Below are 27,706 nucleotides of genomic sequence, written 5' to 3' on the forward strand. Positions count from 1 at the left end.
AAGCCAGTAGGCAATGTTCCTCTATGGCCTCTGCTTCGGTTCCTGCCTGTAGGATCCTGCCCTGAGTTCCTTCTCTGACTTCCCTCAGTGATGGACTATGACTGGACTTGGGACAAACCAAATAAACTTCAGTGAAGCCATGTGGGGGACAGGAACCATGGCTGTTTGTTGAACAGAGATGCCAAGATGAAATGATGACAGTGGCCTCTAGGTACCCCAGCGACCTACCTGTGTAGTCGCTCCCTTGATGTTTCTCACTGGAGGATATTCTCAGCAGCACAGGCTATCCTCACTTCGTCTAACTTCCCGTTTGAAATGTAATTGGGTACTCCTTTGCTAATTCCATTATGAGAACTACTTCAGATTCCAACTAGTACAATTGGCTTCTTCCTGCCAAAGAAAAATGTCTACCATTCTCCCAGCCTGGTGGCTACCTGCTGCTGCCATGCTGTGGTAAATTAGGCTCCCAGGCTTCCCAGATGGATGGTTTATCGTGAAACCCTCCTGCTAGTCTCTTGGTACTGTGGTTGTCAGCAATGCTGTGCTAGAGCACACATGGGAAGGGAGCAGGCCTCTCTGATGTCCTTCCTGCTTGCCTCAGGGCTGGTCAATGGCTTGGCACTGGGGCCCCTGCAGTACTTGGGCCAGCAGGTGGGCTCATCCTTTGGCAGTGCTTGTGACAGCCTACCAGGTTGCATCTTTTGGTCTCCCCCTCCCCCCCAGCTCCAAGCGAACTGTTCTGTAGATGCTTATAGAACAACAGGGTATGGTTAAAGGTCAGAGTTGAGATGTCACCTCTTATCCATCCCGCAGTAGAGCCTCAGGTGACTCTTGTCTCCATGTTATTTATAACCCAGGCCAGGCTAAGAGTGACTCTCAGGCCTTCCAAACCTGCCACCAGCACACCCTTAACAAAATCTAAACTGTAGCCTCCAAGTTAGGTAGTAGCAGGAGTGGGGGTGGGGAGGTGTGCAGAAAACAACACATTGACAAGCAGAACGTCTCTCCTTTACCGTAATCCCAACGCCTTTCTAACAGGCACTTCAGGAGCAAACCTCAAATCAGCTTTTAATTTTTAACAATCAATTAACAAGTTATAATTGCATATATTTATGAGGTACACACTAAAATGTAGAATAATTTATAATATCAAGTTATTGTATCTGGCCCCTCAATATTTTTCTGTGGTAATATCAGTTGAGATGGACTTTCAATTTTAAAATGTTCAACACACCATGTGTGAAGGTCACAAAGCAAACAAAAAAGTCACCTACTTCCCTGATATTTTGACCTTTGTCCCCACTCTCACCACCCCTCCCCTCACTCTCCAGCTGCTGTACCCAGTATTCTACTGGTCTTCTGTTGCTGGATTTCTTCAGATTCTACTTGTATTCGAGGGTGTGGAGGATCTGTTTTTCTGCACCCAGCTGTTTCTCTTAGCATGATATCCTCACACTATGGCAGACGGCAGAGTTCTGGTGTTCTTTAAGGTCAGACAGTGTCATGCATAGATCCCATATTTTCTTCACCCACTCATCTGTTGATAGATTTTCTTTACCCATTCCTCATCTTGGCAACTGTGAGTAGTGCTATGTACGTCTCTGTGATACACTGGCTTTGGATCTTTGGGGTAATAATTCTGCCTAACTGTAACTGTGGACCCGCTGGATTCCAAATCAGTTTCCTCTCATCCTGAAACCATTAGGGCAAGTGCCATGAAGGGCAGTTATCCCAAGTAGAGATTTAGCTATCTCCTGGATGCTGCCCCGATTCCTGTCAGTCAGTAGCCTCTGCAACTCCCATCCAGCCTCCAGTCCAACGGGCCACGCTCCTCTGCAGCTTCCTTGACTTCAGGTCCTTTGGATGGGCACCTCTCAGCAGCACTCTTCCCACAGCTGGCCCCTCCGCTCTGCTACTTAGAGGCCTTGCCAGCTGCCATTGCTCAGGCTCAACTCCCCCATGTGGCTCCCATGTCCCTTCACAGAATTGTGGTACACACCGCAATGTACCAGGCTCTGTTCTGAACATTGTCCACATTACTAACCCACATAGCTTCCCATACTACCAACAACCGGCCTCGACCTGCTGTTTTTATCCCCACTTTTTAGTGAAAACACCGGTCTGTAGTAGGAAGAACCAAGGATTGAACAGAAAGAAGTCTCAGAGTTCTGCTTTGTACGTCATCTAGAGAGGGCTGGCTCCTCGTGACATCCTGACAAGCATCTTGCTAGGTTAACCATCCATTCCAGGCAGCCTGGGTGCCCCCAGCAAGCGTCCTTATAGAGAAGGATTTCCCACTTCTCCACCCTTTCTTCCTTTACAACCTAGCTGACCTACCTTCTGCCCATCCTAGGAAGATTGGGTCACTTCATCCACATGGCCTCTCACACCTCAGAGGTGTGCGGACACTTGTGATCTGTCGAGGTGACTTACTGTTTGTACCTTCATCCTTGGTTCACATAGCACCAGGCAGATGCTGACTTACATAAATGAGTACAGAGAACTTCCTAAGACATGGTAGAAAGATTCGTTTGCCCATAAGTAGTAAAAGGGAGCTCAGACAACGAGTGGAGGTGGGTCCTGATGACTGGAGATCTCCTCTGGCTCTGCTAATAAACAAGGGAGCCTGTGGCTGTTGCCATGGTGAGCATGGGGATTTAAGAGAAAAAGAAGAAAAAGGAAAGAAAAGGAAGTAACAAATATGTTGGCTTCTACTCCAAGTCACTTGCTAGAACTTTTATGGTGGATGGCTTCTCTTTCTTGGACACAACAGCTGAGTACATGGGCGCCCCTTACTGTGAAAGTTAGTTCTTAGGACCATGCACTCAGATCTAGCCTCATAGATACAACAAGGAAGAGTAATGGGAGTCCATCCCTCTCACCTTTTGCCTCCCCAACCTGGTCTCCTGTACTTTCCATCAAAGTCAGTGACCACAGGTGCAATCCTAGCTCTGCAAATAGGACTATGGCTTTCTTTTCTAACAGAGGAGAGCTGATCCTGTGAGGATCAGAACAGACATGGACATGTAATCAAACTACCGAGAGAGGCACTAGGCTGAGACTCAAGTAACAAGTCTTAGCTCTTTCTGGTCCTAGCTTTGCTCTTTTTCTGAGACAGTTTCATGTAGCAGAGGCTGGTCTTGAACTTGCTATGTTGCAGAGACTAGCCTTGAACTCTTGATGCTCTTACCTCCACCTCCCACAGGGAGGTGAGATCACAGGGGTGTGGCACCACACTGTTTATTACTAGTTTTCTAGCTTTAAGCAAACATCATACTCTCTTTACCATTTCCTTTCCTGTGGAGTGCAAATGACAACGTAGAGAGCCCAGAGCCGTTAGAGGGGCTTCTGTTCAAATCCTGGCTCTACAAGTATGTGGATGACTCTATACCATAGGTACGGAGAGGTAAGGGTAGCCCGAGGACATGCTTGCACAGTTAATGTGAGCGATGGGCTCATTTATAGAAACTGCACATCTGTACAAGACTCTTCTGTTCTTTGGATTTTGGTTTTTGTTCCTTTAAGATTCCCAAACTGTGTGACACGGTTAGTCACCTTCAGGAATGTGGCTAGATGATGTCTTCCTTCCAGATTGCCTACCTATCCTGGTTTGCATTCCGCCTTCTCACCCGGGATGAGGGAAGTGGGTAGGGACCTACACTGAGCATCTGTGACCTGTGACCATACCTTCACAACATACCTGCCCCATCTGAGTCATGTACGAGTTGACTGAGGTATTGAAACCCATGGGCTGAGCTGGTGACTGCACATCCACCTCAGCTTTGCAAGTAGAAACCATCTTATACTGACTGACAGGTAGCAATGGTTACCTGCCTCCGCCACACACATCAGCAGGCCCCTTGGTTGTACTCTAGCTCATCTATGGCCTTCCCTGACCTTGTGTTCTCTTGCAGTGAACATAGCTTGCCATAGGATCCCTTTGGTCCTAGCCATTCACTAAGCCTTTATCTCCTGTCTGCAACCTCCTGGCTCCCAGTTCCCCGTCTACAGGTTTACCTGTCATGTGAACAGCATTTGAGCATGAATTGTCTTGCTCCTGGGGAAATGTCACTGTTAAAATATGAGGGGGCATGACAATTGCAGGCAATTTTCAGTTATTAACATAAGCAGAAGGCAGGCCAGGCACTCCCAGAAGGAGCAAGGGAAAACATTTTTAGCAGGCTAAGACCCCATTCTTAGGACTAGCTAATGTTAATTTTGCTCAGATCCAGTCTTCAACTGTGGAGTCCCTGTAGGCAAACTGGTAAAGGTGAAAGGTGAAGAATGGGGGAGGGGATGCGGGGAGGACAGAGGGGTTGTGTGGTCAGACATTTAGAAGAGATGTGAGGAGGATACCACAGACTCATTAGTAACCAGGAACAAACTATACAGCCCTTCTTGTAGCTGTCCTTGGGAAGCGCTCTGACCTTGTGAAGCCAGGGTCACTTGGGCCTGGGCATGGCAGCTGCCTCACATCTCTCTCCTTCCTTTGTAGTGAGGAAGAGGAGGCTCGCAGACCTGACGGGGCCTATTATTCCCAAGTGCCGCAGCGGTGTCTAGTGCGCAAAGGGACGCCCACGCCTATGAACTGGACGTGTTCTACCGATAATGTGTGTTCCCCAGTGGAGACCAGGAGGCAAATGTTGGCGTGAACTCTTGTGGTTCAGTTCTTTGTGCATTAAGGTTTAGGGTAACTAGTGACTGTAGTTGGACCTTTTATAAAATATGGTTAATGTGAAGGTTTTCTTTAGTCACAGAAGTTCAGTCTGATAATTATTTAAAAATGCAGAAGCCCTCAAGCTGGCAGGCCTTGCTGCAGACAGCGTGACACTGGCAGAGACAGCCCAGGGGCCCTTGGCGGCCGTGCTTTGGTGCTTAGGTGCACTTACAACATGAATGCATCAGCACACAACACTTCCCACCTAGTTTGGAAGCATGGTGAAACAATTTATTTCAGATTTGAGCATAGCAGCTCAGTAAAAGAACATAGATTCATGATTTTTCAACCCCACTTGAAACGTTAAAATCAAGATTAAAGCTGCCAAATTGATTCCAGGATCAAGTCCCCACCCCCTAAGAATGAAAGACAAGCCCCAGAATTTTCTAAGAATCAGAAAGACACAGGATTCCTTCTGCCAGGTAAGAGAAAGGGGGAGAAAAAGGCAATGGTGGAATTGAGTTTCAAAACCTACCACGCCAAGCAACAGACATGAGTGCTGTGTGAACACCTGGGAGGTTCTCATCTGTAGTCAGAAATCATTTCTTCTTTATTGAATGCCAACTTCATGATGGATGAAAACTTACAACCACATAAAAACATCTTCCAATACCGCAGTGAGCCAACGGCTTATGTGAGATCAACACCATTGGGTGAATTTCCAGTCCACCATGCCTGTGGTATTTAGCATGGCCCTGCTTACAGACACCAAGTGCCTGCCCGGTCACTTAGGAGACAAATCAAATCACACACGAAGCCTCTGAAGGACAGCAGAGTACAACATCCCAATGGTAAGGAATTAGGAGATCCTGGACATACAACACAAGGAATTACTCTGAAACCTAATCTTGGCATTCCTACTGGATCCCTTTAACACCATGGGAGCCAGTAAAAATGTTAAAATACACTGTTCTTGTGCCTTTTAATAGACCACAGTGCCAGTTAAACTAGTACTTTTGTTGCTTTGGGGAGTGTTTTCCTTAGGGATTCAGCCGATATGACAGTGATGGCTCAAAAGCTGCAGAGCACAGCCAGGGGCTTCTGACCTAAGACCTGCACACCGGACTGTAAGGCCATGGACAGCACAGGGTAACTAGAGTGGCATCGGGGCCTCAGCACTGTGAGTGGTCACTGAGGCCCAGGAGTGGCACCAAGCTGCAGGGACAGCCAGCTCCACTCAGCTTCTCCTTGAAACACAACTGCAGCTGCATTCTGCATCACTGGAAACTGCAAAATAATATTAAAGCCATTTGGTGTATGTATGGCCTGTGTGCTTCTTAAGAATTGTGAGACAGGAACATGTGCCCAAAGGCCAGGAGGTTAGGTCGCTACCGTGCTGTATGAGCTCACTAATGAATGTCCTGTGTGCCACATGTGACGTAAGCCTGCTGCTCATCTGGATCCCTGAGGATGCTTACAAGCAGAGAGAGGGACTGCTGGGGAATGCAGAGCTGTTAGAAGACCATCTTTAAAGAAACCTAATCAATAGAAGCATGGGCCACCTCTTTCCAAAGACCTCCGTGAAGGAACAAAGTGTAATTGCTTTAGATTCTGAAGGCCACGTGGTCTCTGGCCCTACTCAGTAGTGCCATGATCACATATAAAGGGATGGGTTGGCAGATTCATTAATGCTCCAAGGCACGAGGTGGTCAAAGCCACAGAGCCTTCGGGCAGTCAGGGAAGAGAATGAGGCAGGGGGAGATAGAAGCTGGTCTGGTTTAAGAGTCCATACCCAGGGCCCAACTTTTATACTTTTGCTGCCAGGGTGAAGGTTTGCTGACACCAAACTGTAAGGCTATGGACAGTACAGGGGACTAGAGTGGCGCCGGGGCCTCCCTGCTGCACGGCCGAGGAGCCACCAAGCTCAAGACAATCTCTCATCAACACTGGGATCCCACATGGTTTACCTTTTCCCAGGCTCTAGCATCTTCTCAATCAAAGCAGGTAAATTAGGTAGCCTACGCTGGACTTCCTGGTCCTTTGCTGTGGCCATCTATCTGCTAGGGTGGTAGTGACCAGCATGGACACTCTCCATTTGTTTCTACAACCTTCACCATCTGCACATGGCTATGTAACTCTACGTCGTGAAGCCAGTGACTGCTGAACGAGCAGTTCAGCCTCAGCAGCCGCAGGCTCCGGGCCCAGGCTCAGGGGGTCACGCACGCTGCTCCTGCGGAATGCGTGGCCTCCGGGCTGTGCACTCACACTCTTCTTTAAAACTGTCCTGGGTGGGGTCTGAAGCCTGCTTGCCCCCTTTGTCTTGACACATGACACAACAGGCTGTGAATCCTTGTCCTTGACAGGCAGAACAGGTCAACACAAGCTGGCGGCATTGAGGAGTAGAACAGAGTTTATATTGGTCCCACGGGGCTCCACAATATGAACATTCTAGGGAGAAAGGATCTCATTATTCTCTCTCTCTCTCTTGCCTGTGCACGAGTGTGCGCGCGCGCGCGCACACGCACACACCACACACACACACACACATACACACACATACACACACACACACACACGCATGTACACACACGCACACACACACAGAGTGGGGAGGCATGTACTTAGTCAATTTCTAAAATAACTCAGTTCACTAGAATCTCATACACTCTTTTGGTCCAAGGGAATGTTTCCAAGACAGGCAGGGTGGTACCAACTATGACCTAAACACTTGGTAAGCTGAGACAGGAAGATTGTAAGTTCAAGGACAGCCAGCGGGGCGGGGAGGGGGGGAGGTATGTGTACAGTGAGACTGACCCTGTCTAAAAATTAGAAACAGATAGATTAAAGAAACTACTATTCTTGCTAAGAAGGAAAAAGGCCTTTATTGAGGGTGAGGGTGGTGTGGAGAGGCTACTTCTAGGACTACGTTCTGACTCCTCTTCCTCCATCCACTGTGGTTCTACCGAGAAAGAGCTTCTGAACCGGCGTATCACCCCACAGTCTCCCTGAGAAAACCTCCCTTCCTAGGGGGGCAGCACCCCTGAATACAGATGACCCCCATTACATCCAACTTGGAGAATGCACAACTCCCCACCCAGGCCACCCCCCAGGCATCTGATCACCCAACTCCTTCTGCCCAGTGCTGGTCGCCTTTGAGAAGAGCAGTCTCCCTTCTTTCTGTGCTGTCTTTGGCCTTCCTCACAGGCATGCGGGTGTTTGCTCTACGCATCCCTCATTTGTTCTCTACTTAAGATCTATACTATACCTTGCTATAAATCTGAGGGTTTAAAGGAAACAAATATTAGACCATCATGAGAAAGGATTAGAAAAGTGAACAGGCAAGATGTCTCAGTGGATGAAGGCAATTGCTGCCAAGAATGATGACCTGGGTTCCATCCCACGACCTACTGGGTGGAAGGAGAGAACGGACTCCTTCCTGCAGGTTGTCCTCTGACCTCCACACATACATTGTGGTATGTACATGAGCAGATGAGTAAACGTAATTTTTTACAAAGACCAGAAGGGAAGAAGAGAAGATGAGCAAATCTTACTAAGAGGCCTGTAACCAGAAGGTTCTAGAACCTGTAGCAGCCATAAGGTTGCCTACCTATGACTTTCACTCAGATACTGCTGAGCTGTGGTATCCAAGGCAATCCATGGTCTGGGGACTGTGTCTCCTTCCCTAACTACCTGTAACCAATGAGGCCCCGTGTGCCCAGCCGGCTGCAGCGACCACCCTCATGGCCTGCCACTCTCATCTCCAGATGTGCACTCTGGGTGTGACAGTCTGGCTGCAGCTTGTCACAACACTGATCACCAGGGTTGATTTGGCTGATCTGCCTGTCTAAGCAGCTGTCCCTTTCCTCCCTCATGGCTCCATGTGTGTCCCTCCTAAAGCTGCAACCCAACTGATGAGGACTTTCCCCAGAGAAAGGAGGGCCAGCCTTAGGTCAAGGGTGTACCAGCTCTCTGTTCTCCCGTTCAGACCTCCAAGCGAGCCCTCACGTGGACAGCACGGTGTCTACAGGCCAATCTGCTGCTCACTCTGCCCTGGATACTTGCAGCCTCATATGAGGACTATGAACCCCGACTATGAAAAGTAACTTTAAATGAATGAAATCAAATGCATCGTGTTTTCAAGGAAACCAATTGTACGGAAATACAAAATGGCAAAATAACTTTCAAAGCGTGGTAACAAAAGCTATGTTAATGCTAACACATTAAATACGAGAGTGAGTGGGAAGCCTACCTATGCCCCCGTGAGACTGTGATGACCATGATGCCAAGCTGAGCCACCCAGAGCACCAGCCGTGGTGGGGCAGGTCTGGGAATCCTCCTGGAGACAGAGGCCCAGGACAGCTGGCACAACTGGCCTGCCTCATGACGGAAGTGAAGTATTTTCTCACTCTAAGTCTCAGATCCCCTGAATTCTACATCCTGTCTCTAGGAAAGGTCCCTGACCCAGCTTGTCTGTCCAGCTCCAGGCACTGCAGGTGGCAGTAAGACCATTTACAGGACTTGCCCACCCAGGATATGGCATGACCATCACCATGTGAAGTCCGCTTCATCCCAGTGCCCCTCACATCTCCAGGCGATGCTCAGGTGTCCCGGCCTGCCTTCCTGGGCAATGACTCTAGAATGGTGATAGATTCTGACCTGGAATAATGTGGCTCTGGGCCTGGGCTGACCTACCTGAGACCACAGCACTGTTGTAGGCCAGGGCAAACCGCTCATCAAAAACAAACAGCTTCCCTTTGAAAAATCCATCAGGAAACTCTTCTAGATACTTGTGGATGCCACCCTTGAGCTGAAACACTTCCTTACACACTCCCTGGGTGTAGGAAAAACAGAGACTTAGAAGCAGTTCTGTGGTGGTGAGTGTCCAAGCAGAGAATCCACTGCCGATGCCCACCAGCCAGGGGCTCCCAGAGGCCCCTGCACGGGGTGGAAAATGCTGACCAAGGGGTCAAGGAGCCACCTGGCCAGACCTTGCCTACTGGAAGCTGAGCGATGACAGCAGGCAGGCCCTTCACCCTCTGAGACCCTGGGAAGCCTAACTATTTTTGCTATCCCCTAAATATAGGAAGGCATCTGTTGGGACATGTAACGTTACTGAATTTGCTCTTCTCAGGATCAAGTACGAGGATTAGGAAAGGGAGCTGCTCAGCTAAGCTTACTCTTTTGTACCTGATGAGTCTTCAAGACTGCTAAGTGCTGGAGACTTAAGCTTAGGTTTTATGCTTACCAAACCAATGCTGGAGCTGTACCAGGGAAAACAAATCCCTTGGCCAGCTAGTGGTGAGCAGGGGGATGAGGGGTGGAGTGAGGGGTGGAGAGCTCCACACCGGCTGGTGGGTGGAGTGGTCTTCACCTGTGTGCTGGGCCTGCAGTGGCTCACCTTGGCTCTGAGGTATGCAGAACCCCGTTCGCAGCGAATGCCCCCAGTGCAGTACATCAGCACCCTCTTCTGCCTGAAAATGTCAAGGTTTTTGTCAACGTAGCTAGGGAAGTAACTGAACTTCCTGATGTCTGGTGCTAAGCAGCCCTGGAATCGTCCCTACAACACGGGGACAGAAGGAAATGATTAGATAAAAATGTACCTGCTGGGAGCCTAGTTCTTTCCAGTAACAACCCCCGCTTCAGCAACAAGCATCTGCTACCCGAGGTTCACATCCCACACTCTCACCCTTTAACCTCAGGGGCAGGGACTGACAGGTCCCTCATGGTGACGGTAGAGGCCATGCTGGCAGCTCTCACTAGGTCGCTGGCACATGACAGGGACAGGTTCATGGGAAACAAAATCCTTTTATGTGCCAAGATGTCTTTTAACTCATACTTTTTACGCTTTCTCAACAGACCCAGAGCTCAGGACTTAGGTTTTTCCTGATGATGCTGGTGCAGGAAGGAAGGGGATGTGGCTAAGGGCATGGGAAGTACACGGTGCTGCGTAAGGCACACCCACCCCTGCCACCGGGTTCTGCCTCTCACTTACTATTTTGCTTTCATAGAAGTTCCTGCAGTCCAGTAGGAGAGTATCACCTTGTTCCTGATTTGCCTGTGACAATAGTTTTTCTATTTCTTTATGAAATTCTCCAGGGGATAAATGGATTCCTAAAACCAAGCCAAACATTTACATTAAAAAAAAATGAAAAATGCAAACGTAACCGCAGCCGTCCTGATGTGACTGAAGTGCTGGCTCTGCTCCTTTCCACCCGTCCCCTTCTCAGAAGAGGGAGCAGACAGGCACGGCAGCAGCTCACAATTAGGCTGAGATATCTCAGCAGCCCAGGTATTGCCATCTCCTTACTCCAGCCTGAGACTAGAGCGCTCCAGCAGTTTGGAAATCGAGATTTTCCTTAAACCAAGCGCTTGTGGATTTGTTTGGATTTGAGTCCACTGTGACTCAGGAAATGGGACAGTGTCAATGTCCACAAAGGAACTTCAACATCTTCGGTGTTCACTACAGCCTTCAATGTGTTAGGTGAAAAAGCTGAGCACAAGTCCACTGCTAAGACCTCGGGGTGGGCCAAGGAGGTGAGAGCGTGACATTACAGGAGAGTGTGACATCCGTGTGTGCCACACAAGGGTAAGAAGATGTATTTGCATCTGTGGGCATGCAGAAGAGAAGAGGGCGGTGGGCGGAGGTGACAATACGAGCAGACATGAAAAGAAGGTGATGGGGAAGAAGAGAAGAGACGAGACGAGTGCGAGAGTGCTCGAGGGAGGGTGGAGAGAAGGGTCTAGCCTGAGGAGTGTCTGCTCCATGACTCTCAGAACAGAAATATCCCCAGGAAGCTCACTAATTGTGAAGAACTTAGAGTGAACTTGGCATTACAGGATAATTACACTTCAGGGTGGGGGCCTCTGGTGACACTCATGACAGAGCTTTATGGGGTCACAGGAACCTCATCCCATTGAGCATAAATCCCAACCACCACTCAATAGTTTTCCAAACCTGGGGAGCGGTGTGGGTTTCCAAGTCTGAAAGCTAAAATTATAGAATGTAGCCAGGCCTGATGTTATTCAGGTCAGTGTCATATATTACATGGGTCCCAAAACAGTGACATAAAAATTAAGGTTCAGAACTATAAGAAGCATGGAAATTCTCTTTGCCTTCTCGCTGCAGGGAGTTTCAGGGAGCCAAATGTGTTCCCTGCTGCTACTCTTCTGGCAGAAAGTCCCACAGAGACAGAGACCTGGAAGGACATGTTTACAAGGGGTCCTTTTAAATCTCATGCTTCAGGGGAAGACAGCCCAGTACTGCCTGCAGGCCAGCCTCCCTGCAGCTTTCAAGCAGTGTCCTACCATCCCAAGTAGAGCTGCTGTCACTGCTCTACTCAAAGGGGACACCAAGTAGACACACCGCTGCCTGGGTTCTCTCTGTTCATGTATGAGCCTGTTTCCAGGATGCTTGCATCTAACCCTTTCCTTCTAGCCTGACTCTGGCCTCCTTCTTGGTACTGAGCCATGAAAAAGAGTGCCTTGGAAGCAGGGGCCCTTTGTTCTCTGAGAGAAGACAATACTACCTAGGAAGTAGTCATGGGAGTGGAGGCAAAGAAAGGGACTGCACCTGATCTGATCATGGCTGTGGCCAGAGCTGTTAACCGAGTTGTTGCTAGCCACCTGTGGCTGACCACTACCTGAACGTGCTTAAGGAAGGTAACAGTAAGTGTGACATACAAACTGCACTTCAGGGACTAAGTATGAAAAGTGAAACCTCACTAACAGTTTTGTATTTGTTACATAATAACATGTTTTGGACATACTCCATTTAATCATGTTATGGAAGCGAATTTCACATTTCTATTTATACTAGAAGCTGAAAAGTAATGTGATGTGGCTACCATATTTCTACCAGACAGCAAACTCTCAACCTAAATAGTGATCTAGGGGAGAGAAGTGAACAGAAGACTCGTCCAAGCCTGAGGAACTCTATACCAAATGATTCGGTGCCTACAGATCTGGTCTGCAAGGCCGGCAGGATGATCTCGCAGGTGAAAGAACATTCCTTCCAGCCTCATGATCTGAGTTTGAGGAGGAAGGAGAGAACCGAGCCTCATGACTCCCACATGCTCACTGCAGTTCCCAAGCCCATGCACAGTCACATAAATACAAGTCAGTGAGTACACGTAATTCTGAAACTCATCTGCAGTGAGGGAGAGGTGAGTCTCCAAGAGACAGTCAACTGAGGACTACCCCAGGGGATGCACTTAACACTATCCAGGTTCTGAGAAACTCTAAAGCCAGATGACTGAGATCCTCGAAAGTCAATCTGCAGGGAGGGAGAAGTGAATGTACCAGTTCAAAAACACTTTTTCTTGTGAAAGGGATCTTATTAAAGTTCGTTTTTCTTTATTTATGTGGCGGTCAGAAGACAGGCCCAGGTTTCAGTGCCCCCCCTGCATCTTGTTTGCAAGGGTCCTGTGGACTAGTTAGCCTGTGAGCCTCTCCCCGTCTCTGCTCCCACCGCACAGCAGGAGCACTGGGATTGCAGCTCTGCATGGGTCTGGGACTGGGACTCAGGTCCCCACACTTGAGTGACAAGTGCTTTACCCATCTTCTCAGACCCTCTTACTTAATCTTAATAGAAACTTAAACAGGAAATTCAATGACAGATATTTATTAATTGTTGCTAAAATGTTTTAGACATGGTAACAGTTACACTTAAATGTTACTCTTTCTTTTAAGGGTGTTTACTAAAGAATTTATGAATAAAATAACAGGATCTAGGATGAGAGAAAGGGATGGGGCCCAGGGGACTGCTTGCCATGAATGAGCAGCTGCTGCTGGGCCTTGTGTAAGCATATGGAAGGTCACTCTATTATTCTCTGTATTCTAGTTAATGTTTGGAAACTTTCATGGTAAAAAGTAAAACAAAACCAAAAATCCCTGCCAAACAAACGCCTTTCAGTCATCTATAGTAACCACAGGGAAGCAGGGATCGAATGTTCTACAACATTGCTTTGGTTTTGAAAGCCATTTGCTTACTGTGGCAAAAGCCCATGCACTCTTCCTGCTGATGAACTATTTGCAAATAATAACCACACTGCTTTTAAACTGCTCTCTCTAGAAAAAGGAAACAACTTGCCAAACCATCACCAAGAAAAATGTGCTTTGGGTATAGATGAGCTTTTAGTTACCATAAGCACCACAGAGGCCAGTCTAAGTGCTGGATGGACAAACAGTTATAGTCTCCCCATGGCTATTTTAAAGAGAAGGTTTATTACAGTTTTTGCTAATCAGTATTTAACTTTCTTATACACTTTATATCTATGACGAAGAGTAACACTTCTGTAAAACATAAGCATACCGGGGTTCTTGTAGGAGACCTCACTGGGGCTGATCCCCATGGGCACGATCTCTTCGAACACACCGACTCGCAATTCCGGGAAGCAGTGAGACCCTCCTTTGCTGCTCTAACCAAGGAGAAAGAAGACAGAGTTTATTTGTCCCACTGCCAGGTAGAGACAAGTGTCAAATGTAAGAATTATGGTATGTTTTACAGTGTGATAGCTGAAATTTTAAACCTTGAATTGGGCGGGGAAAAGGAACTTTCAAAGAAGATAAAGTTATGGTCCAAAATGTTCCAGATAATTCAACATGTTGATAAGTGTTTCCTGTTCCTCTTCGTATGCAGGAACATTGTGTGTGTATGGCTACACACATGTAACTCAGCACCCATAAGAGAATTGCAGGTGGTCACACGCCAGCTTCTGTTCTGGACCACGAGTGTCTTGCTGTGAAGTGCTCCCACCAGCTTACCGCATACCGTGACAAAGCATACAGTTCTTAGACACAGCACCACAGCTCAAAGGACCACAGCTCGATTCTGATGTGGTGTCAACTTTAATTTCAGTCCACCACAGAAGTCTGTAAACAGCCTTTCCAGGACTTGGATCCCAGTTTGTTTAGCTATACCATCCTTATCGGAAGGAGATGAGGATCTAGAAAGGACACTGACATGCCAGGGGACATGGGCCTGCCTGCTTGTTTTCCTGCACTGCTTGGCGCTCATGGGGAAAGGGATTTGTCAGGCTCTGTCTGTGCTCTTCAATGGCCCGCAGAAGCAGACTGTTCTAGCTTAGTTCCTTTCCTATTCTCTTACCTTAAAATCATCCTCGCTCAGGTAATCCTTAAATAATGGGCAAGAAAGCATGACTTCCATGTAGAGTCGGGTGGCCACTTTGCTTCCTCCAACGGTTCCATTGATTCCTTCTGTCGCGATCCGAATCTGAGACACAGGACAAAGAGAGAGGAATGCTTGGGTGCCTTCCACAGATAAAGTAAAGGTCCCTTTCATGTCAGTGAGCATAGCAGGAAAAGCAGAGGCTCTGCTGTGGCCTCCACAGTATCACAAGATAGAGCACAAGCGTCCTCTGAAGCAGCATGGCCTATTGTTCAGCTGTGCCAAACAAACTCCAAGAAGCCTGTTTGCTCCAGAGCCCCAACAGTCCAGCAGCCAAAGGGGACTCTGAGATGAGTCAAAACCCAGGCTCCAGAGAGGAGCTTCCAGAGGCTTAGGAAGAGGGTGAGCTCCAGCATTTCCTCACGGGAGGCCCAGGAAGCTTCCGTAGGCATAACAATGCCAAAAGTGGGAAAAACAAGCCCACTGAGGCAACTTTACCCCAGTCCTAAAGACGAACCTTACTTGACAGTGGGAATGCACACATCACCTCTGCTTGGAGGCCAAGGGAAAACCACCATCCCAAACCCATGGGCTGGATTCAAGTTATATTTTGCTCATTGAAGTGCCCATGTCTGCATTAATGCCTGCTACATAGTGGGTGCTCATGTATAAATGCGCTCTCTGGCTTCTCTAACCTGAAAATGTCTTTGGAATGCTTCACTGGGAATAGAACATGAGAGCTTGGGAGAGGATTCTTGGGGGCCTGCACAGTTAGTTGTCCTAGTAGAGCAAATCCTCTAGGTGAGTTTGAGATGGAGCAGCTTTATGAGGAGCCACCCCAGAGTAGGGTGCTTGAAAATACCAGCTGTGGCCATTCATTTTCAGTGTCCAAAAAAGACAAGTGAATTGTTGTTTCACTTGATCCAAAACAACAGGATCCATCCTACGAGCCAATGCCAACTGACTGATAGTAGCTACCCAGAGATGAAATATCCCGAGTACCACTGACTCTGTGAGAAAGAGGTCTGCAGTAGGGTGGGGTGGGGTATAGGTGCTGTATGCCTTTAATCCCAGCACTTGGGGAGCAGAGACAGGACAATCTCTGAGTTCAAGGCCAGCCTGGTCTACAGAATGAGTTTTAGGAAAGCCAGGGCTACACAAAGAAATTTTATCTCAGAAAACCTACAAAATAAAATAAAATAAAATAAAATAAAGGCTGCAGTACAGGGCGACAGCTCTGGGGATGAGGCAGGACCACAGCCATCTCTGTTCCTCAGGCTGTGCACCTATCACCAACTAATAGGAGACTACACAGAAAAAGCCAGGTCAGGAAATCTGTGTGGAAACAGTCAGGGAGATGGTGCATGAACATTGTTTATGTATCTGTTTCATTTTAATCTCAGAAGCCAAATGCATGTCACGCACACCCACTCCCTACAGTCATCTCCAAACTCACTCACTAGTCTAGCAATACCTAGACCCTCAAAAACTCCTTCACATGCCCTTTGGTGGAAAGGCCCTGTAACTAGGAAACAGACAAGGGACGGCTAGCACTGTGGAACACCTGCTGAGACAGTGCTCGTATCTGTTCCGCCATCTCTAGATCTCACTCTCAAACTTCTTGAGGTCATATGATGTACAGCAAGGGGCATTCAAGTTCTCCTTTTCCTTGCCTAAGAACCAATAATGTCAAAACCCAGCACTGAAGTGTCTCACTAAACTTGGCCAAGTCTGTGAAGTCTGAGAGTCAGGAAGATGCTGCCACCTGGTGGACAGGATTGCTCACTGCTAGCGTGCCAGAAGAGGCTGGTCCTCCTTGACAAGAGACTCCTTTTTCTCTATATATAGCCTAGCCTGCTCTTGGAATTGCAGCAATCCTCCTGTCGCCTCCCAAGTGCTGAGATTACGAGAGTGCATCATCACACCTAGCTTTAAACCAAGATAAGACTGATTTCATAATTATGTACATGTCACATGAACATCTAAAACAGTGAGAGAGCTCACCAAATAAACATATTTAATCAGAGCACAGATAGTTACTGTTTTTCAAAACTATGTGCTAGGAATTAGGGGTATAATTGTTGAAAAGAGCCCCCTCCCCCCATATCTCAGGCTAAAGGAGATCAAGATGCTAAGAGATACAAAGAGACAAGAGCTATAAAATTATTACAGATGCCCCTGGAGGATACATTGAAGAAAATGAATTTGGATGGGAAGTCAAGAAGTAGGAAGGCCTGTGAGAAAGTCATTACAATAGAGAACTGAAACTTCAAAAGAGTAGACTAGAGACAGAGTGGGTGTGGGCATGAACCTTGAAGAGAATTTGCCTAGAAAAATGGGCTAACAAGACTTGGTGGGTCCCAGAAACGGAAGAACCTGAGTGGGAAAGGCCTAGGGCCCTGGTCTTGCAGCAGCCTAGGCTGTGCCCAGGGCTCCACTCACCTGCTGCTGCTGGAGCTGTTCTAACAAGCTCAGTCTGGCTGCTGCCCTGGAGAGCAGATGAGATGGTGACAACTGGGGACTACAGGCAGGCTAGTGGGGATTTAACACGTGGACAAGACAGACAGAGTGGCAGTGTGGTCTAAGGTGATGGGAGTGGAAAAGAGAGGTAAACAGAGTCAAGGGATAGTGCAGGGCAGGATGTGGGGATGAACTGCACGGGTGAGTGGTACCAGTACTTGTCAGACAGTGCGGGTGTGGAAAATGGCACTGACTAGTTACTAGTTTACTAGTAACTGGGGCATAGGAGGACCACAACCACCAGGTTCTCAGAAGGTCCCTACTTCACTTCTGTGATGGTTTGTATATGCTTGGTCCAGGGAGTGACACTATTAGGAGGTGTGGCTTTGTTGGAATAGGTGTGTCACTGAGGATGTGGGCTTTAATACCCTCATCCTAGCTGCCTGGAAGTCAGTCTTCCACTAGCAGCCTTCAGATGAAGATGTAGGACTCTCAGCTCCTCCTGCACCATGCCTGCTGGGCACTGCCATGTTTCCTGCCTTGATGATACTAGACTGAACCTCTGAACCTGTAAGTCAGCCCCAATTAAATGTTGTTCTTATAAAAGTTACCTTTGTCATGGTGTCTGTTCACAGCAGTAAAATTCTAAGTAAGACGGCTTCCTTTTGATTTAAAAATTGAAAAGTATTTAACATGCATAGGCACACGGCTGGAGGATAAGGCACAAAGGGCATTTCACAAAAGGAAACGCCAGCCTCTCATGCAGAGGTGTTACCATCAGGGAACATGCTTCCTCTCGTCTTTACACACTTGTGGATACCCGAGAAACATGCAGCTTTAATCCCCTTTATTCTAAAGTTTCCCATCCTTGCTGAACCTTGTTCTAGCACTGAGAATACATCAAGGAAGACAAAGCTCTGGCCTCACGAGGCCCCATACGCACGGGGGAGACGGGCTCTACTTTCAAACTGCAGTAAAGTCTTTAAGCAGCAGCAAAGGCAGAGCATGGTGAGGACACTTCACATTGTACTGCTGAGGGAACAGCACTGGATTAGATCTCAGAGCACACGAGGCATGTCAAGGCGGGAAGGGCCTCACAGAAAGGAAGGAATAAATGTCTGTACCTGAGATCATCGAAGACCTGATTCTAGGAAAACCAAGGTGTGACTTGGAATCAAACATGCAGAATCTATAAAAGGCTTTTGAGTTCAGAACATTTCCCTGTCTCAGTTGACAGATGTAACAGAGCCCACTCCTTTATGAACCATCTACGAATGTTTCTAATCTATACCAGCCATGAATAAAAACAATTTTAACAAAGCCTGCAATATTTACTATTTGACCCGTTAGGTATTGGCTGAGTCGTTAACATCGATAACTGTTTACACTTCAGTAGAATGGAAGCAGGATTTCCCTTCCTTCTAGCAACCTACCAAGAGAAGACTTCTACAAAGAGCACGGTTCCTGCAGCCCAAGGTTACGGAGGCCGGAAGAGGCTGTGCAGGGCACATCTAGAGCAGGGCTTACCTTGCCTGTAAGGTGCAGGTGACGGCACAGAGCTGCCTGCCAGGCACAGACCCAGTCGGGGTCCTCCAAGTCACAGTAGCAGTAATACAGGAGCACCTCTCCTTCCTCATTGCCCTGGCCACTACAAAGGAAAGTCAGAGGAGAGGGCACCTGAGTCACAAGGAGCCAGTTCCCAGTGTACCCCGGCAGAACGGGAGATCATGAAGCTGGTCGTGAACAACGCATGCATGCCTCTGTTCTTATTATTCTCCTGACATGGGAGCACTTCTCTTTCATACATTCTCTACAGAGGACAGTATCTGCACCAGAAAGCAAATTCGCTTTACTGACCTCACTTAGCACTCACACCCAAGAGACAGATATTATTAACCCCACTTTACAGGCAAGCTGGAGATTTGAGCTCGCTGTGGCTTATCCTCAATCACAGGGCAGTATCTGGTTTGACTGGCTCACCATGAAAAACATTTTACTTCCATTTTTCATGTAATACACTTACCTATGAAACATGTTATTCTTGGCCACACAAAACAAACCTTTCTATGTCAGCATGCTCCCAGAGTAGCACAAAACCACTGAGTAGAGATCACTATTTTAGGAGAGCAGAAAAGAGTATAATATAGTTTGAAACTAGACCTAACAATTTAAAGCAAAGAAAAAGGCTGGATTCTGAAAATTCATTATATGGAATATTGTATCCCCCAATAATCTTTTAAAAAACATTTTATGCATTTAATATTTTTATGTATATGGGTGTTTTGCCTTCATGTTTGTCTGTTTATCATATGCATGCAGTGCCCATGGTAGCCAGAAGGGGGCATCGGATTCACTGGAATCACAGTTGTTTTCCACCATGTGGATGCTAGAAATGGAATCTGCATCCTCTAGAAAAGTAGCCAGCGTCCTTATGCAAGAACCATCTCTCCAGCCCTTCCCAATAATCTCGGCGGGTGATTTGTCTGTCTAGATGCACGTTAGTGAGTTCATCAGTGCCTGGACCAAACAGGTTTGTTTGATTCTTAGCTACTCTGCTTATTTAGCATATAAATCAAAGTATAACTCAGAAATAAAACCCAAGCAAACGTTTCCATTCAAACCCTCAGAAGCTGTCATTATTGATGGACTTTGCCCTCCAGAGTCTGCAGAGCAAACTCTCTTCTGTGCAGCTTCCATTTTCTTAGCATAAAGATTTACAAACCATCCCACACAGCCCCATGTTACCAGCTGTCCATGGATCTTACACTAAGTGTTCCTTTTTTGTTTGTTTTGTTTCTCCTGGAATTCCCTCTATAGACCAGGCAGGCCTTGAACTCAGAGATCCCCTGCCTTTGCCTCCTGAGTGCTGGGACTAAAGGCGAGAACCACCACCCTCGGCAGTACATTGTTCTCACACGACCACACCCATCCTTTCTTTCTTCAGCTAAAGGCTATTAACAGTTGTTTCTGGTTTGTCTTTTAAATCATGATTTAAAATCTTTATGTCTGTGTGTATGATGCATGTATATGGCAGGAATGTGTTCTTGTATGAATGAAGGTGCATGGGAGTCACACGTGTAAGGGGGAGTCACAGGACAATCTTGGGTGTTGGTCCTCACCTGTTCTTCACTGCTGTGTGCCCAACACCTGCTGGCCGGTGAGCTTCTGGGGATTCTCATCCCTGCCTCCCTTTTTGCTATAGGAGCACTGGGACGGCCCCAAGCACTCCCATGACTGGCTTTCAAGTAGGTCCTGGGGACTGAACTCAGGTTCTCAATTACGTGGCAAACATTTACCCACGGACCATTCCTCTGGCCGCTATCACTCCGAGTATAAGTAGTTATTACATATAAGGCTGCCACAGGCACTCGGGGCTAGGCGTTTATGGGTGTGGGTTTTATTTCTGAGGTCACACACACAGGAATGGATTACTGGGAAGATGTCTGAACTTTGCACTGCCAGCAAAGACTGGGCACTTCAGCTGAGTTGCCTTGTCAGTTGTTATCCACCAAGGCTGCTGGTCTTTGTTTGCCCATTTAGAGGGCTAACTGTGATATCTCATTGCAGTTGAAAATATTTTAAAAGTAAACCAAAATACAGAGTGAAAAACTCACCTCCTCAGCTCTTGCGGGCTAACGTGGCTCACATCAGGGAGCCAAGCAGACACATCCTGACTAGGAGGGAGACAGTCTTTTGGGGAGCTCCTCCGGTCTGTGGGCGTAAGACTCTGTGGGGTCCTCAGTGCTGCAGTGAGCTGCTTGAGAATGGAAGCAGTCTGCTGGTACACGTCTTCAGCGTGCTGTGTGGCCACATGTCTGTGGATGCTGGTCTGCTCTGCAAACAGCTGCTGACAACATCGCCACCGTCTTTCCTTAACTTCATAAGAAGGCGCTGGAACTTGTTTGGTTTTGACAAAAAGGGCAAAGGCCTGCAATTAACATTTCAGATAGCATCACTGGTTAACGGCCTCAGGTTTAGGGGTAACCAAAGTTTCATTCAAATCTCTTACACCACCTTTTACGGGGGCAGGGGTTCTAGCTTGGCATCCTGCCAATCTATAAAGCATCCCAAGAGAAATAGCATGGGCTCGTTGCTCCCAGCAACCCACCCACTGACACTGGCCCCATACCCTGGCCTTCCACTCTTGAGCCTCTGATCCCTGTGTTCTTCTTCTGCACGTGTCAAAGACATGGACAAACCTGGGCACCTCACTGCTTCTACCTCCCTGTCCTTGTCCATGCTGCTCCCTGAGGTGGGATGCCACTCTGTTTTCTCTATGGGAGTAGCTCTCAACTTTCCTAACTCTTCGACTCTTTACTACAGTTCCCCATGTTGTGGTGACCCTCAACTATAAAATTATTTTGTTGCACTTCTTAACTGTAATTTTACTACCATTATGAATCAAAATGTAAATATCTGATATGCAGGATACTTGATATCACAATCCATAGGTTAAAAACTGCTACTCAATCAAATAAACACTCAGAGTTCACTGCAGAGGCCTCCTCTGACATCACTCCATACCATTCCCATTAAATACTATTTTTCTACTTTCTAGATATAAAATCTTAGATTTTTGCTTTTCTGGCTACTTGTAAATATTGGCTCTTCTATTTACCTTTGAAAACAAATTAGGAAGTTATTCAGTCTGTAGGTGCCAAATTTATACTTGGAAAACGTAAATCAAAGAATTACGTAACTTAAACAGCATCCTTAAAATTATATCCTCGTCTAATAAGAGCAGTCATCATGCACTCCTGCCTCCCGTCCTGTTTCCAGCTTGGTTCAAATGAACCAGTCTTTCCACTGTCCCTTAATGTTATTTGAACACCCCTGACTCCCAGCTTTGCTTATGCATCTGGGACACTTTCTTAAATCACCAACATCTTATCTAACTGAAAAGATGCCTGTTCTTGAAAGCACACATTTATAAGGCAATTACAGTGCAAATCAGATAGGAAGCCTTCAGGAAACTGACAAGGCTGTTCTAAAGTATCAGCCTCCTCCTGTCCATACACCAAAATCCATTTTTCTTCCTTCCTGGGACGCTGCATTTCCTAGCCTTTGCAGTAAATGCTGTACAACTGTTTTCCAATGGAAGGGACAGGTGACAACTCAACTTCTGGTCTACAAAAGCCTTCCATGTGAGCTCCTCTGTGCTCTCTTCCTCTTTAGTTCCAGTGGGAGCTCTGAAGTGTGCTGAGTCCTGCAGAAGGGACATCAGCCTGAGTCCTTGCACTGTGAGTTCATGAAGATGCTTTATTCTCATATCCCAAGTCCTAACTCCTAATGTGCTCTAGCCACTGCAGGTGTGAGGCCACTTGTTATTGTAGCCTTGACCCTACAATTAATACATTAGGAATTTCTTTAAGACTAATGAGAAAGGACGTGGAGCAAAGGCATCAACGCCTGTGTAACTGTGATAAGCAAAGGGTGGTGCACACCTTTAACCTCAGCAGAGGCAAATGGATCTCTGACTTCCCGGCTAGCCAGGCCGCTGAAGTGGGCGCTGGGACCAGCACTGGTTTCTGGGTAACCAGGTGAACCTCCTGCACTTGAGACAAGGTAAGAGTTGCAGGATATTTGATCGCACTGTGAATCCCAGGACTGTGTTATTTACTGGAAAAATTGTTTTTAGTTATGGTGTGGCACAGCCTTAAAACACACCTTTAAATCAACCACAGGTCAAGAAGTGGAACAACCAACTAGATTAAGAAAAAAAAAACAAACCATAGAGAGTAAAAGGATGGATAGAGAGACACAGGGGAAGTACAAGGGAGGGATTTTCAGGCTGAAGGAGTTTTTTGGGAGGATTGTCCATGAGAGAGGGGTGTTGCTTTTAGAAAATCAGTTGAGGAGGAAGGTCAGCTGGGCAGGTATTTTCTCTGCCTCTCTGAACTAGCAGGATTTTACCCTAGCATCTGGCTCCTGAGTCTTCATTGGTAAAATCAAACGATTGAGATTTTGTTTAAAAACATGTTTTACTTATGAACAGAGCCTCTGGACAAGGCCAGTAAGTGGGCCACTTATAAAATTCCTCTAACTTTCTTTAAGTTTGAAGTTATTGCAAAATGATGCTGGTAAATGACTTTTATAATGTCTGAATTTAATTTTCAAGGAAACTCATATAGGCTGACTGGAAGTGGCAGCCAGGAAATTACAGATACATTTATTCTTCACCGACATGGAACCAAAGAGAGGCTCTCCAAGAGGCGAGAAAACTAGGACCAAGCTGTTTAGCCAGTCATTTCCTACCGATGAGCTTCCAGTTCCCTGCTTTTAAGAAGAGAGTGGGGGTTGGGGATTTAGCTCAGTGGTAGAGCGCTTGCCTAGGAAGCGCAAGGCCCTGGGTTCGGTCCCCAGCTCCGAAAAAAAAGAAAAAAGAAAAAAAAAAAAAAAAAAAAAGAAGAGAGTGGAGTGTTTCAGCCAATAGTTACAACACAACAACAACAACGGGGACATGGCACGGAAGAGGAACGTTATCGTCACCATCTTTATAGCCCGATCTCAGTATTCTTAGTAACCCTGTAGCATCCTGCAATGCTTTGTCCTTTCTTCAAAGCACTGAGCTAGCTGGATGAGAGCAAACTTCTCCAGTCAGCAAGGTTCCCAACACTGTCTCTAGTGTCTGTGGCCCTGTTACCGGTCATTCTCCTTACACCACAGTTCTGAGTTCCTGGGACTCTTTCTACACTTGAGGAAAGATGTCTGACCTTCTCTAGGACCTAGTTTCTTCCTCCTCCTCTTCCTCTTCCTCCTCTTCTTTTTCTTCTTTTAAGATTTATTTAGTTTTTTTGTATGTCAGTACCCTATCACTGTCTTCAGACACACCAGAAGAGGGCATCAGATTCCATTACAGATGGTTGTGAGCCACCATGTCGTTGCTGGAATTGATCTTTGGAAGGGCAGTCAGTCTTCTTAACTACTGAGCCATCTCTCTGGCCCCCAGACCTAATATCTTCAAATACACTACCATGACTGTTCCAAGACTACATAATTCGAGACTAAGACTACATGAGGTAGAGACAAGTACAATAATCTGCTTCTACGTGTACTTCGTTAACTTTATACACACGATCATGAGGACACTGACAGCAACCTTACCTTTTTCTTTGCAAACGAGTATTTCTTCTTTGTACTGCCATCTAACTCTGCTTTGAGACTATTGCTTGGAGTAACAATATTTGATTCTTTTAAATCCAGATCAAAAGTCTTTAAAACACAGGTCTCCAGGCCATCCTCTTCGTCTGCTGAAGTGGGAGAAGGCATCTGGTTTTATCAGTGGGATGGATCCCTTTCAGTCAAGTATCTGAGACATAAGCAAAAGAGAGAAGACAAGAATCAGTTCTTTGGTTACTCCTTGAAGCAGACGTGAAGCTAATGGAATGCAAATGAACAGTGGCCTCATAACCCAAGCTATCCACTCATTCACTTGCTCATTCCATAGTATTTATATGACAACGATGCTTGACTAAGCACTCTTCTACACACTGGGAATAGAGCAGTAACTGCAATAGGAAAAAAATCTATCCTCTTAAGTTTACAGTCTAGTAAACCAATAAATTAATTTATGTAAGTTGACTTTTCTTTTTTTTTTTTTTTTATATTCCAAAAAAAAAAATTAGTGGAGTAAGGAGGCAAGTGAAAGGCCTTCTCACACACAAAGGGGCAGGAGAGCCTTTCTGAGGCAACAGCATTTTCAAAGAAACAAGAACTAGGAAGTAAGACATGCTGAAACGGATGAGAGAATGCGGGTAGATGAGAGCAGGAAAACACGATGGACATCCCAAATCAGCCAGCATCCATGGTTACTGTAGCTTTGTCTCTGTTTCTTTTGTTCTCAACCCTCAGGGTCAAATTTCTAAATTGCTACTGTGACCAAGTCTTACCAAAATGGATACACTATAACCAATGCAGTTTTCTTTGTTACATTTTATTTACTTCTTTGTCTACTTGTGCCTAGACACCTGCTAGTTCTCTCCTTCCACATCTACACAAACTCCAGGGATCAAACACATGCTGTCAGGCCTGAAGGGCAGGGGTTTACCCACAGAGCCCTCTTGTCAACCCCTATTTTTTTTTCCAACAGAATTAAGAAAAATTTATTCTTTAATCCTTTTTTACAGTCCAATCTTTATCCCTCTCTTTGTCTGCCTTCTGACTGTTACTCATCCCATACTAACACCCCAACCACCCACCCTTGACTCCAAGAGGATGTCCCCACTCCCCACTCCACCAGACCTCCCCACTTTCTGGGACCTTAAGTCTCTCCAGGGTTAGGTGCATCTTCTCTCACTGAGGCTAGACCAGGCAGTCCTCTGCCATATATGTGTCGGGGGCCTCCTATCAGCTGGTGTATGCTGCCTGGGTCAAGCCCTAGTTTTTAAATTAATTTTTCTGAGACTGGGTCTTGCTACATAGTAGGGGTGGGCTGGCCTTGAGCTCCTAGTAACCTTAAATTTAAGATTCTGGAATGCTGGGCCACTATACCAGGCCCTGTGCTTTGCCATCCTTTGAAAGTCAGCAATCCACTTGAATTACATTCACCATCATCCCAGTGTATGGCTCTGGCAGTTCTTGTCTGATTTAGTGATGCTTAATGTTTGGTTTAGGACCTTGGACCAAAATATGTGCATATTTTACATATCAAAGCAGACCTGGCCTTCAGGTTCTCCCAGTATCCCTTTGTCCCTACCCGATATACCTTGCCCCAATCTTGAACTTTCCAGCTCCTTCCCCCAGAGGCTCTTGCATATACAATCCAGACATTTTGGCCTCCTTGCCTTCTTTCTTTGCTCCTGCGTCCTTTCTTCCCCGATCCCCATAGTGATTTTCCAGGCCTCGGTGCTGGCAGCCAGTGAAGTCACTTGAGAGCAGCTTCCCAATAAACCCGTCTTTAATATATCCTCATCTGGCTGGAATTGGTTCACTTCAGGCAGAGATGTAACCTATTGCTTAACTCCCTTCTTGGAGGACTTTTCCAAAGTCTCAACCTATTCCGATAATTTGTCCCTGCTCTTCTTTTTTTTTTTTTTTTTTTGTTTTTTTTGTTTTTTTTTGTTCTTTTTTTCGGAGCTGGGGACCGAACCCAGGGCCTTGCGCTTCCTAGGTAACCGCTCTACCACTGAGCTAAATCCCCAGCCCCAGTCCCTGCTCTTCTGATCACAACTTGTACCACTCTCCCTTCGCTATTAAGTCAATCAGACTACAGTGCCTGTGGTCATTCCTGAGGGGTCCATTTAGGGCTTCGGCTTCTAAAAGAAACTCCCCTTTGTTTACCATACAGCTTCAATATCCTGAACACCATCTTGTGTACAGAAGGTAACAAATGTCAATTAATACAATATAGTACTTGTTGAATAAAATAAAGCAAAAGTTGAAGAGTCAGAAATAACTCTGTAGGTATCTGATGGCCAGTCATGTAGGTTCACAGCAGAGACCATCAGGTAAAGTAAATAAGTCTTAATTCCCAAAATGTGAACAATCTGGACTTATCAGAAGAACATAGTGGTTTATACACAATGATGGGTACAGAACCCAAGAAGCCATAGTTTGGAATTTGCAATAGAAATTCCTGGAAAGATGGATTGCTTATATGTATGAATAAATAAATGAAAAGAATAAATAAAAGACAATCTAAGAGAGAGAGAGAGAGAGAGAGAGAGAAGAAGAAGAAGAAGAAGAGGAGGAGGAGGAGGAGGAGGAGGAGGAGGAGGAGGAGGAGGAGGAGGAGGAGCCAGAACGATGGCTCATTGGTTAAGAGTGCCTACTGCTCTTGCAGAAGACCCAGGACTCAGCACCCCACCCCACCCGACTCTCGCCCACTCTCCTCCTCCCATCTCACATGTCAGTCAGAAACTCCAGTTCCAGGGTGGTGTACAACTTACACCCAGGAACAAACACATAGAATTTTTTTTAAGTCCATGAAGGGTTTTAAACATAGTGAATAAGTGGTTATAACTTGCTTTGAAAGTACAGCAGGCAGTGTTAGTGGAAAAACTGTAAAACAGGAAGTGAAGGGTCTAATGATTCCTCCCTAAATTCATGGATTAAGCAAACTACAGAAACGGCCATTTGCTGTAACAGGTAAGACTGAAGGAAAAGTTTTGGCTAGACCACGGACAAGGCAGTTTGGTGCCCATCACAGGGCAGAAACGTCCACATACTGTACACGTGCAGAGGGACAGAAGAACAATTGGATGCAGACCGATCAATAGCTGAGGCGCCCGTCAGCTGGAAGAGGTGAGCAGTAGGACGGCAGTAAGCAGGCTCGGCCGGGCGGGCCTGGCTCCCCTACCGCTGAGAGTGGCTTGCCCTTCTTCCCCGCTCAGTTTTCCCGAGACGTCTACAGCCAGACGGCAAAAGCGAGAACACGTACCCGCAATACCTAGGCCTTTCCTGGGTCTCCCTTCTCCAACTTGGCGCTGCTCCCCGCCCTGGAGCCCACGCCCCCCCCCGGCTCG

General features: G+C 46.7%; 2 protein-coding genes across 36 annotated transcripts in view; one reads left to right on the top strand and one right to left on the bottom strand.

The window, feature by feature from the left end:
- Tmod1 (tropomodulin 1) overlaps positions 1–5,979 on the top strand; it is a 77,387-nt gene extending 71,408 nt beyond the window's left edge. For 3 of the 4 annotated variants that reach the window (XM_087660451.1, XM_087660452.1, XM_087660450.1), the window contains one exon: positions 4,496–5,975. In XM_087660451.1, the coding sequence (XP_087516577.1) occupies positions 4,496–4,560 (65 nt within the window). In that variant the 3' untranslated portion in view covers positions 4,561–5,975. 4 annotated transcript variants of the gene reach the window in all.
- The window catches only part of Tstd2 (thiosulfate sulfurtransferase like domain containing 2), a 44,227-nt gene that overhangs the window by 16,257 nt on the left and 264 nt on the right, over positions 1–27,706 (bottom strand). For 5 of the 32 annotated variants that reach the window (NM_001436966.1, NM_001436965.1, NM_001436967.1 and 2 more), the window contains 8 exon segments: positions 9,350–9,488; positions 10,056–10,214; positions 10,650–10,768; positions 13,968–14,073; positions 14,763–14,888; positions 18,771–18,891; positions 20,858–21,171; positions 24,348–24,552. In NM_001436966.1, the coding sequence (NP_001423895.1) occupies positions 9,350–9,488; positions 10,056–10,214; positions 10,650–10,768; positions 13,968–14,073; positions 14,763–14,888; positions 18,771–18,891; positions 20,858–21,171; positions 24,348–24,512 (1,249 nt within the window). In that variant the 5' untranslated portion in view covers positions 24,513–24,552. 32 annotated transcript variants of the gene reach the window in all.

Source organism: Rattus norvegicus, chromosome 5 (genome assembly GCF_021556685.1).
Source record: "Rattus norvegicus strain SHRSP/BbbUtx chromosome 5, alternate assembly SHRSP_T2T, whole genome shotgun sequence".
Taxonomy (NCBI): Eukaryota; Metazoa; Chordata; class Mammalia; order Rodentia; family Muridae; genus Rattus; species Rattus norvegicus.